The sequence below is a fragment of the Liolophura sinensis genome, chromosome 13 (genome assembly GCF_032854445.1).
Source record: "Liolophura sinensis isolate JHLJ2023 chromosome 13, CUHK_Ljap_v2, whole genome shotgun sequence".
NCBI lineage: Eukaryota > Metazoa > Mollusca > Polyplacophora > Chitonida > Chitonidae > Liolophura > Liolophura sinensis.
In genome coordinates, this window is record NC_088307.1 from 21,222,308 (window position 1) to 21,234,723 (window position 12,416).

A 12,416-nucleotide genomic window follows, 5' to 3' on the forward strand; every position below is an offset into this window, starting at 1 on the left:
TTTATTTCCATTGTCAGAAAATACGGTTTGTGATAAATATATATGTAATAGATTAGTTATATGAACTAAAAACTGTTCTGGACTATAATGGCTATATGCAGACGAATGTGTGCGTCATAGTTAATTTTGTGGTTTGTACTGAAAGCTTTTCCATTATAATTTTTATCAGGATTGACAATAATCCTTAAATATTCAATATTTAATATTTTTTAGGTTTACTGGTTTATAAACGAAAAACCGCTGTGCAAAATGAATCCCTGTAGCACCTTACAAACGTAAATTCTGGGAAATTAAATCATTTACTTATTTGATTGTTGTTTTACCCCGTTCTCAACGATATTCCACGTATACGACGGCGGCGTTTTGGAAATTGATCTTGCGATTTTTAACCCTGGGCGGTTAATACACCAATGTTCCTGTCGATGTCTTTAAATCTATTCAGTACAGATCGATGACTGCCCCTGAATCTTAGAATACATGAATTATAACTTGCTGGCACCTGCACACTTTAGGTGAAGGAAACAGGTTGTGACGCTTGGGATTCAATCGCTGTGTCACACTCGATGAGCCAGTTCAAACCCGTTCTTGGGCGAAGTGTTTCTGAATTTCTTGGCTCTTAATGTCCGTGGGGAATTTGGGACAGTACATTTTTGTTCTCCAGCTGGCACGATGGTTTTAATTAATACCGCGTATCACGCCGTTGTTTTATTTGCTATATTAACCATTTCTTGATTCCTAACGAGGGTTTAATTAGACTGAAATATACACTCAACAAAAGCCTTATCTTTTTTCTTTTTTTCGGAGCTGTTGCATCCCTCAGCATGTAGGTTTTATGTTATACTTGTGCAATCTAAATAAAACGTGTTACATTGTTACATTGCTATAATAATAGCCGTGTAATGTTTACAACAACATGGCTGTCCTCCCACTTCAACCCCATTAATTTATTAGTAATTGGAGAATAACTATACTGAAACGCCATGATAAATCTACGTGCATCTGCTGCATGTGACAGTTCAAAAGCCATAAGTCTAACCGAGTACAGTCTGAGTGGATAATTACAGGCAATCAACGAGTTTAACTGGAATGTTAATTTGTTGGGATTGTCATTATTGAGGGGGAGTGCCAGGCAAGGGACGAGTCCCTTCCATGTACTAGCGTAAGGTGCATGACATAAAAGAAGTGGTGTGCCAAGCACAATTTTGCAACGTACATATACCGCAAAAAGTTGATGTTGTCTTGCACGAGGGTCTCTCGGATAGTTAAGGGCCCATGTTAAAAGAGATAGCTGCCAGCATTTTGACCATGCGGTCTCTATGAAAAAAGAAGATGTCAAAATTTTGACTGACCGGTCTCTGTTAACAAATAGGATTTCAAAGATTTGACAGACAAGCCAGTATTAAATAATAGGCCGTCAGAAACTTTATCGAGCTGAGCTACTTAGGCTGCATAGCTGTTTGATGCTATTAGTAGCTTTCTGTGTACTCCAAATAAGTTTGTGTTGTCTTACACTCGGGACCCTCGTTTTGCGAATTGACTATTTTAAAAGATAGTGGGTCCAATGTTAAAAGATAGAATGTAAAAAATGACTGACATACTCACTGACAGACAGAACAACCGACTTACACAGACCATTTATTTATTTATTTGATTGGTCAGAATTATGGAAGCGGGGACCGGGCAGAGCGATCCGCAGGTTGCTGACAGACGTGCACACGTACAATTTTCACTTGTATGATGACGGTAAGCTTCATGATTGGAGAAAAATGGCTTGTCTGGCGTTGTCTGGCACCGACCTTGGCAAGCTGCTTTTGACAACTTTTTCACGTAACGTACAAATATGCTGTCCATCTTACTGGAAGAGAAATGGACGGACCAACTTGTAACAAGCTGATGGTTTACTCCAAGCACTCCGGGTACCTGTCAAATCTCCCAACTTAAAGCCCCCGCCTGGACTGCGATTGATTCAAGCCTGCTATCTCTTTGCTAAGCTGTAAGACCGGATAGGCGGCTTTGAAGGCAACAACGCCACACAATAGTATAAACTGGAAAAGGTGTTCACAAATAGTTTATGATTTGATTTGATTGGTGTTTTACACAGTACTCAAGAATATTTCACTTATACGACGGCGTCCAGCATTATGGTGGGAGGAAACCGGGGCAGAGCCCGGGAGGAGACTCACGACCATCCGCAGGTTGCTGTAAGACCTTCCCACGTACGACCGGAGAGGAAGCCAGCATGAGCTGGACTTCAGCTCACGGACCGCATTGGTAGGAGATTCCTGGGTCTCAGGTTAGCTAGCGCGCTAACCGACTGAGCCACGCAGGCCCTCAAACAGTTTATGGTAGTCAAATAGTTTATTTCATGCAAAGTCAGATCAAACTCATTTGGCAATTGTCAGATAAAAATCTTTTATTTCATGAGAATTTAAGGTATAAATTTTGTTGATAACTGTAGAATAATGAGAGTTAGAAACAGAAAGTGATCCATCCTCATTTTACTTACGAGGCCGTGACACAAGCTTTGGTGAACATTGACGAGAACAGAGCAAAAAAAAAAAAGAAACATCAGCAAATATCAAATAATACATAATTATAAAGCTTCAACCATCGGCTAAAATTCAATGTCTACTCTAAAACACACTAAAACAATAGCAAAGTTTTCGTGTGTTATTCAAAACGCGCTCATTAAGGGGAATATAGATACAGAGTGACTGCCATGAACATAAACACATGTGCAAAAATATGACAATAGGTAATTAAATACATTTTGTGTTCTGGAATTCGTGTAAATAGATAATCATGATAATAGGTCTGAAACTTCATTTGTAAATGAGACAGTTTGATGACAGGTGCAAATGTTGTATGTTATGGCTTTTTCAAACGTTAATCAAAGTACATTACTACACGAATTATGCAAGCCAAACTTTTCCCTTGCCACTTAAAATAATTTAAAACAAAACAACCTACATATTTTTTAAAAATTATTTTAATTCAACAAAGATCGACATATCTTAGATGGTACTATCAGAGAAGTAGGTATATTTAGTTTTATCACAAGCCTAGAATGTACCGGTAACAACGAGCATGCTTAAAAAGTAGCAAAGCACACGCCTGCTAGCCACACGTTAGTAGTAGATAAAATAATGCAGCGATGTTTGTTGCAATTTATTACACGTGACTGGTCTAGAATTACTCGAAATGCTGTATTGTTATCACATTTAATGTACAGTCATATTAAGACAATGCAAAGGGACCAGGCATTGCTTAGTCCACCCGGCGATACTTAGTCCACCCGGTGATGTTTTAGTCCACCTGGCAGAATCCTGGTTTATACAAGAATACAATATAAATCCTCAATCAGTGTAGCATTGCGCGACCAACAATTACCAATAAATAAATGACAGTGTTCATGTATTTTAATATATACACTCAATGGTACATATAAATGGAAAAACATTGTGTGTGTCCGGGAGACAGCCTATGTGTACGTGCATACAAAACATGATGGTTAACACTGGTAAATATGAAACGTATCAAATGTATCTCTTGTTGACGTGACTAGTAACCACATTTATGTATAAAATATCGTAAATTTATTTCATATAAAAAGTGGGTCATTCACTTGGAAATTAATACTGGTAGTTCGGATTTATACTTGTGGTTTGTGGCTTTATGATTTTGTATTGCGATAAGGGGCCGAGCGAAAGACTTGGCGAGCTTGGTTTCCTGTACAATAATGTCTCAGCCAATCCAAACCTGAGCAAAAGATTTCAGCCGGAAGGAACTCATGGGCACAACCGGAAGAATTTGAAGTCCGTCAAACACTTTTCGAACAGGTTCACAGCCTTCGGCAATATCCGGAAATAGGTTCGTTACCGGAAGAATTTCTTAGGTCATCGGGGTCAACGGTACACCGGAAGTCTTCTGGGCATTCGCATGAGTACTCCCAACTCTCTGAACGAGAGTTTTTTGCTCGGTTGAGTGTCATACACTGGTGAGGCTCACTACGGTTTACATCACATGTTGGCTGAAAGTACAATGTAAAACATAATTTGAAATCTTGTGCAGTCCATTTTATTTGATTGGTGTTTTACGCCGTGTTCAGTCCATAAAAGAAGATATATATCAGAGTACGCTATGGAACTGCAGTTTAAAGGGACTTCGGCTTTGGTATGAACTTTTTAATTACTGGTTATTCAACGTAGCTTCCTTAACCACCTGGCTTACGTGTCGAGGCACTTATACTCAAGTAACAACTGAATAGGTTGAAATCTAAGTCCCATGAAGACCCTAATTTCAAAATATAATCAATTCAAAATTATTACTTAGTACAAATTTCATCCTGTCCTTTTTGGTAAATCAATTTTTTTAAAAATGATTTTTCAACAAATAGGCCTACAGCGATAATTTGCAATAATCTATATGCCTTTTACCATAGAACACACGAAGTCATGTCTTCGTCTAAATCCGGAAACGACAGTTTTGGCTAGATGCAGGGGCTCGCTCGTATTACACCGACAGTTTTTGGCCTCTAATTCCACGGGTAGAAGACCGGTTCCGCCAAGGGAGGCAACTATTTCGTTGTCAGTGCATGACCGTTCTTCGACGACCTGTTCACAAAATTTATACTGAACGCTCGTCTGACGCCCTGGAAGAAAAGGTGACATAGGTGTAAGTATGGGGTAGATTTTTATCAGTGTTGCGTATAGTTTGATATATGAACGAGTTCGTTAAATTGGATGGAATGATCTTATTAAGGTGTCCTGGGGCCCGTTCTACAGCGTAAATTTGCGCAGGCGTAACTGCCATGGTAACCAATACTGATGGGATATGTTGCCGCCACAGCTGCACCTGTCGTACATTTACACAGACTTTGTAGAACGGGACCCTGGATTGTACGCTCTGAGCTTCCCTATCCACATTCATAACAGTAATTAACTTTGACCTTGACCGGGAAGGCATGAGTGTTTTCTGTTCTAAAAACAAGGATTAATTGAATAACTTTATTTTCCCCTGTTTCACCGCATGAATTATGTAAGCCAAACTTTTCCCCTGCCATTTAAAATGATTAAAAAAAAACATACTTATTTTTTCAAAATTATTTTAATTCAACAGAGATCGACATATCTTAGATAGTACCATCAGAGAAGTAGGTATATTTAGTTTAGTCATTCGCCAGAGGGTGTTTCTCGTCCCCAGCGGACCCGCATACACCATCTGGTTTGGTTTCCAGGCATCACGGGATAACAGGGTAATACGTGTAACTCTCGTGACAGGTTTTGCCACATCAGGGCCTGACGATACTTATTATGTAATTAATTGAGTAACATTATCAGGCTTCGTTACAAGGTCGTAGACATCCTATAGCAGCTACTGCGATCAAATATGTCAGAAACGGTCATGACTTCAGGGCGTTTTTTTTTATGTGGTCTTTACTTTGTAATCTTTGGGACCACAATAAGCCGTGGCTTATACTGTGACCTATTTGGTGAATACAACAATTTGACAGATGAATAACTGTGTGTGTGTATATGTATACAATGTAATCAGGCTAGCGAATTACATGTGCAAGACAAAGTGCTTTTGGTGGGAACGTGCAGTCCGGAATGGGCTACATATCAACAGTTTAAAATGGTTTATATAATATAGACACGTGCTTGAATAAATAGGAACATCGACAGATATCTAGGAACAATATGTTGAAAAATATCCCAAAATTATACAGCTGAATATGCAAATAGGATTACAGATGTTTTTGTCTCTTGGAGTAAAGCCTGAGACTGATGATATAAATACACACTGCTTAATTGATTAAATATCCGGCTCTGATTCATAATGCAACCCACATGTTGCATAATTATTTTATATTTTGCCGGAAATGTGTTGTCCCCAAAAGGTAACGTAACAGGCGTAATAACACCTGTATAACCCGACGCCGTAACAGCATCCATTAGTTTTACCCTCTGTGTATCATACGGATGACATTTTTAACAGGTAATGTTCAGCATTTTCATACTTGTGGCCCACAAGCACATTTTGGAGAATCAGAAAGGAAGTGGTCAAATAGATCGCCATTGAGTCGGCAAATTCAAAGTCGGCATATTAAAATGTTTGTCAATCTAGATACTGAGTAGTATCATGGAGGTGGTTTTGTCGACTGAAACAATAAATTAAGCTTAGATTTAAAATGGGCTGGATTACTGAGTTGTTTCACATCAGGGGGAGAGCATTCCAATCTCTAACAGGGCTAGGGAAGAATGAATTTCTGAAGTGTTATGTTCAGCAGAAGAAAGGGGGTAATTGCTCCAACAAGAGCGCAACGGACAGGGATTTCTATTTGAAGTCTGAGATAAGACGATTCAGAACATGAGATGGTATTTTATGGAAAAGTGTAAGTCTGTGAACGAGATGCCTTTCTGCTAAAGGCAAGAACCCAGATTCCTCATATAACAGTGCCGTTGTACTTCTTCTTGTAAGACCAGTTATAGTTCTCATGAAGCTTCTTTTGAAGCATTTCAATTCGATTTATTTGTTGTTCCGTGAGGTTATCCCAGACTACATCAGCATACTCAAGGGAAGGTCTAAGAAAGGTTTTATACATAATTTCTAAACTTTTCCTGTCCAGTATGTATTTAAGACTTCTAAAGATTCCTGTCTTTTTACATGAACCAGAAATAATACTGTCGATGTGCTCGTCCCAAGTGTCATTTTCTGATAGCGTCAGACCCAGATGATTAAGGGACGGGGATGTTTTAATTGTGACTGAGTTGAGGGTAGGGGTTAGAATGGATGGTGTTTTGCGTCGGGACAAAAGTAAAGCATTTGTTTTGTATTCTGTAAATCCTTTTAAAGGCTATGAACAACAACGGGATCGTTGAGATTTTCCGATATTATATATAGGCACGTGTCGTCCGCAAACAAACGTAAGTTATTTATGATGTCTTCCGGTAGATCATTAATGCATATTAAGAACAATAGCGGCCCAAGGACCAAACCCTGGGGTATTCCCGCTTGTAGTGTGCTTATTTCTGATTGCTGGCCATTGATGACAGCCCGTTGAGTTCTGTTTGTGAGATAATCCTCACCCCAGTTTAATAAATTGCCTCGAATACCAACACTTTTAAGTTTGTATAATAAACCTTTATGCCAGATTTTGTCAAAAGCCTTTGAAATATCAAGAAAGACAAAGTATACTTCTTTCCCTTTATCTCAGGAATTGACTATGTCTAAATATTTATCTAGCAGTTGAGTGACCGTTGATCTAGATGGGAGAAATCCCAGATGTACAGATGTTATTTCTCAAAAACTGGAAAACATATTTGAACACAGCTCTTTCAAATACTTTACTTAAGCAGCTTAGTAGAGATATGGGCTTGTAATTTCTAAAATTGTGCATATTTCCTTTTTTGTGAATTGGAGTTACATTAGCAATTTTCCGTAACTTTGGGAATTTACCTACAGTGGGGGACATATTAAAATGGTGCCACAATACATGCGTGAGAATATCCTTTCCTTAAACTAGATGTAACTTCAGGGCGTTGAGCTCTGGTTGGCTGGCTTCCATCGAGCATACTGCCCACACGTAATTTGTGTAAAACAGATATCAGATAGCAGAACGTACTGGAATACCCCTATGGGTGAATAACCCCTTGCCTGAGAATGTAATTATCAAGTAAAATAGGTATGGCATGGAATTGCCCCATTACATGTTAGAAGCCTAGTGCATCTGTCCACGTTCCCGGTTACGTGTAACCATTTTCCAGCTATCACATTGCCGTCGATGCTCCAGTATTACTCTCTATGCTGTACGTCTACCACAGTGTCGTCGCTGCTCTGGTTTTACTCTCTATGCTGTACATCTATCACACCGTCGTCGCTGCTCTGGTCTTACTCTTTATGCTGTATGTCTATAAAACGGTCGGCGCGGCTATGGTTTTACTCTCTATGTTATACGTCTATCAAACGGTCGGCGCGGCTATGGATTAACTCTATGCTGTACGTCTATCACATTGTCATCGATGCTTCACTTTTACTCTCTATGCTGTAGAATTTTATATAGCAAGCCAGGGGGCCCAAGCTCAGTCATAACTCTAGCCATTCCTAAAATTTTAATGCTTGCTCGTTTTGGCGTCCGGCAAAAGGTAATAAATCCGGTATTGGTCGGGCGGGTTTTTGTGTACTACACGCATTACTGTGGGGTACATGTCTGAACGCCTTGTGGGTAGAGTGTGGTGTCTGATATTCGGTGGGTGGGGCGTGTACATGATTTTTGGTGGAATTTGGCAGGTGGGATGCCTTGTCTGATTGCATTTGGTAAATGGGATGCGATGTCTGGTTACATTTGGTAGGTGGCATGTGGTATGCCATTTGGTAGGTGGTATGCCATTTGGTTGGCAAAGTTCCATGTCTGGTTGCATTTGTTAGGTGGTATGCCACTTGGTAGATAGGATGCCATGTCTGGTTACTTTGTATTTTTGGGTGTCATGTCTAGTGCTTCCAGCATGAGGTCTTACTGAAGGAGTACAAATAATGTTAAGCCAGTTCAGGATATCTGTAACATTATCCAGCAAACGATGTTATAAAGAAATGTAGTTACCAGATGTATAGTATTAAAAGAAAAAAAAAACGAAAAGCAATGAACATAAAAGACTACAGCGTAGAGAACAAAGCCAGAACAGCGACAACAGTGTAATGGTAGATAAATGGCACCACGCAAGCGGTATGAAGTTTGACCCGTATCTTCAGTGGATAACTTGAATGTGCTGTGAATACTATCTGTTGCCATGCATTAAGACTTGTAAAAATGCACTGAGAACCTTGACCTCTACTTGAAAATCATAAAATTTGGGTGAAGAGCCCTGAATAAAATTCGGCGCTTGGTAACCTGATAAATGATTAGCTAATATGGAACCTACCGCTTAACTTGATGTAAAACGATATGGTTCTTTCTGGATCTTCTCCCCAAACGTGAGGACAGGAAGCTTCCCCTGCGCATGTGCAAATGGGTCTGTCGTTGCGAGAATTTTCAATCAGAATCGCCTCTGGGGCCTCAGGATGCGCCATGATGATCTTACACGGAGAGATTTGGTACTGTACGCATGTCGGAAGTTCCTAAAATAAAAATCACATAAAACTGAAGAAAAAACATCAGCAAGGGGAAACAAGCTTCAGTATGATAAACTGATGGATGAGATAAGATGACAGATGGTTTCACATGTCACCGGACATACGACGGATGAGATAAGGTGACAGGTGTTTTCACATGTCACCGGACATATGACGGATGAGATAAGATGACAGGTGGTTTCACATGCCACCGGACATATGACGGATGAGATAAGGCGACAGATGGTTTCACATGTAACTTATTTCATCTTGTCAAAACTTAATAATATTTTACAATAAATGGAATAAGCCGGCTTGGGAGCTTCGAGTGGTTTCCAGCCATACCTGTTTTCCCATTTCAGGGGTCACTTTCACAGAGATGTCGCACTTGTACGATAACGCACTTATAGGACAATGGTAACAAAATATCGTATGACAAAAGCACGATAACAAATGCCGTAGGCCGCTTTGTGAAAGTGGCCCCTGTATCCTCAAGCATTAACGGCCCTTGCGACAGAAATTGCTGCGTCTCCCAATCGAGTCTCCCACGGTTTATGAATTTTTGCCGGTCTGTGTTGAACGTTGTTTTGAAAATTAGTTTCCAGTTAGTGCGTGGCCTGGAACTTCCATTATTGACATACAAATGTCTGTTATGAAGACTAGATTTATGAACACATCACACATTGGTATACGACTGTCTGTTTCAACGCCCAGATTCCAAGGGCTTAAAAACCAGTTATATATCAATGGCCAAAGTACAAGCTTGCGTACGCCGTACTCAAGAATATTTCACTTGTACATACGATGGCTGTCAGCATTATATCGTGTTTCTGTATTTATATATTTGTTTCGTGCTTTACGCCGTACTCATAGGGTCAGCATTGCGTCGGATTTTTGTATTTATTTATTTTGAGCCATACTCCAGAATATGTCACCTATTAGACGACGGCAAGCATTACTTTGAGATTTTATATGCGATGATCACCATATCAGGCAATGTCTCATCTTGTCAAGGCGACGACGTCCAGGGATCATCATATGGTTTGGGGTCTCTTTGGTAATTATCGATCGATGAAGCCATGCAAGAAGACAGCCTTGAACTCGCTATTATACAGACATGTCACGTGGTCTTCGTATCTCTCCAGATGTTGTTGAATGAAAGTAATCGATGTGACTGAGAGGCTTCTTGTGGTTAGACTGTTGACAAGCGTCTCTAATCAGGGTGTCTGGAATCAGTATTAGGTATCGATAAACGATATTTTCTGGTACAGGGGTTGTTTCCCCCTCAAACCAGACTGTTCAGCTTAACAACTGGTACAGAATTGTTCGTTTATAATCTTTTTCATGAAGGACCGGTTTCACAAAACGTTCGGGAATTTCATTGTATGCAACTGCCACGGTTATCTGGATACAGTTTGCGTGACGTGCTTTTGGCGTTACGTGCTCGTGATTACCAGTCTGCTATTCGTTGAAGACATGCAAACCGTCTTGAATCAGTGTGGCGTGCAAATTGCGCGTCACACGTAGAAACGTTTGTCAGTAACTTGCCCGAGGTCGATGGCTTCCCCCCGGACACTCTGGTTTCTTCCGATCATAAAGACTGAGCGCTGTATGGCATGAGGGAAAAATTATAATTGATCATGGCGGTGAAATAATAATCAAATGAAAAGATGCACTGACCAATGATACACTAAATGTAGCGTTGGATACATAGTACATTCCAAGTATATCACAGATTAAATGATTGTTGCATGGTAGACGTTGCTCGGTTTAATTGGAGTTCGCTACAGTTGACGCCTAACTATTAATATAGTTCCAGCCTATTTTGCTCCGGCAAGGTCATATAAGTTTAATTCGCCATATGACATGAAGAACAGGCATCTGTCAGCATGCCTGTCAACTGCCAGCGAGCGTGCGCCGCTCTGTTGAATGTAGGCCAGCACGTGTGCCATGGTTGTCATTTTGGAAGGCTGCATTAATTCATGACTTTGATGAGTCTGCTAATGGCAGAGAGAGAGAGGGGGGTGGGGGATGGGGGGTGGGGGGGGGGGTGGGGAGGAGGAAGGAAAGAGAGGGAGAAAGAGAAACTATTTTATTAAATGTGCAGGCACATATATGGGATCAAGTTAACACATCTGCACTGGAGGTTTAGTGGAAATAATACTCCATGTCGATCGGCGTGTGGCAGTATCGTTTTTAAATGGTTCCCTGGTAATGGTAAGTCGATTAACGGTGCGCGTTTATTGCACACAGAAAAGAAACATAGCACAGAAAGTCCTCTGGAAACAGCCATGAGTTCTCTGAATAAACGGACTATAGACTAGGGGCTGTACATTTCATTGTGTTGAACAAGATCGCCTCGTTGGATATATGAACGGTTGCAGTCAAAGCACATACAAAGATATATATTTCGATTAACATCTACTCTGAACCACAGTATGGTGCATCATTTAGATACTGGTAAGTTTATTTATCTGGATCACTCTTTGTGTCTCTCCGTTCTTACTGAAAAAAATATTTGACTGTTTATTTCTCTTTGTATGAATTCGTCGTAATTTCCGCAAATCGCGGGGCAAGGGGCGAAATGTCCTCACCCGACTTCCATATTTTCGTACGATGACATACACGTTTAACATTTAACGTTTAACGTACCACACCTTTATAAATGAAACCTGATAAGTCAGTGTACATTACTTCATCCTGCCTTACCTTACCCTTCACCATTCCCAACCCTCGTATCATTTCTGTTCATACTTAAAATGTTATTGGTTAGAACATGAAGCACGTGCCCCCCAGGGCGAAGAAAAGTTCAACGCGGACAGGTTATTTATATATATTACCGCTAAGTCTACAACAGCTTTGCGTTGGCCAATTAATTTTTCGAATGCGTGTCTAAGAATAATGAGTATTAATGCCTAAACCTAGGTATAACTTTACACCACAAAAATTTTCTTCTCTATGAGAACAACGCGATGACAAACTCTCCCAGGAATTTCATCAAGAATTCACAAGTAAATACATGGGTAAGTTCGTGGATTGGCGTGAACAATGGCGATCTCCATAACAGGGCAGCAAAGTGCCTCTGCATGCAAAGACTGCTTAGTTCACACCCATCTCCACAATGGGACAAGACAAAATTGTCTCTGCCCGCAGTGAGCTGACCAGATAATGTACTCAGCACGTAAATCAAACATGGCGACGAATGAATAAATTTACATTTATATGGGCTGTGCGATAGGGACGTAGATAAGTGCGTACAAAAGCATGAAATAAAGATTTAGGCTGTACATCTCATCTGCTGGCAATTT

At 40.2% G+C, this 12,416-nt stretch overlaps 1 protein-coding gene across 1 annotated transcript in view; it reads right to left on the minus strand.

The window, feature by feature from the left end:
* Positions 1-2,395: 2,395 nt before the first annotated feature.
* LOC135480589 (uncharacterized) overlaps positions 2,396-12,416 on the minus strand; it is a 16,591-nt gene continuing 6,570 nt past the window's right edge. Inside the window, exons 2-4 of the mRNA XM_064760462.1 lie at positions 8,919-9,114; positions 4,437-4,651; positions 2,396-4,030 (exon numbers count right to left, since the gene is read on the minus strand). Of these exons, the coding sequence (XP_064616532.1) occupies positions 3,842-4,030; positions 4,437-4,651; positions 8,919-9,114 (600 nt within the window). The 3' untranslated portion in view covers positions 2,396-3,841. The remainder of the gene's footprint in view (positions 4,031-4,436; positions 4,652-8,918; positions 9,115-12,416) is intronic.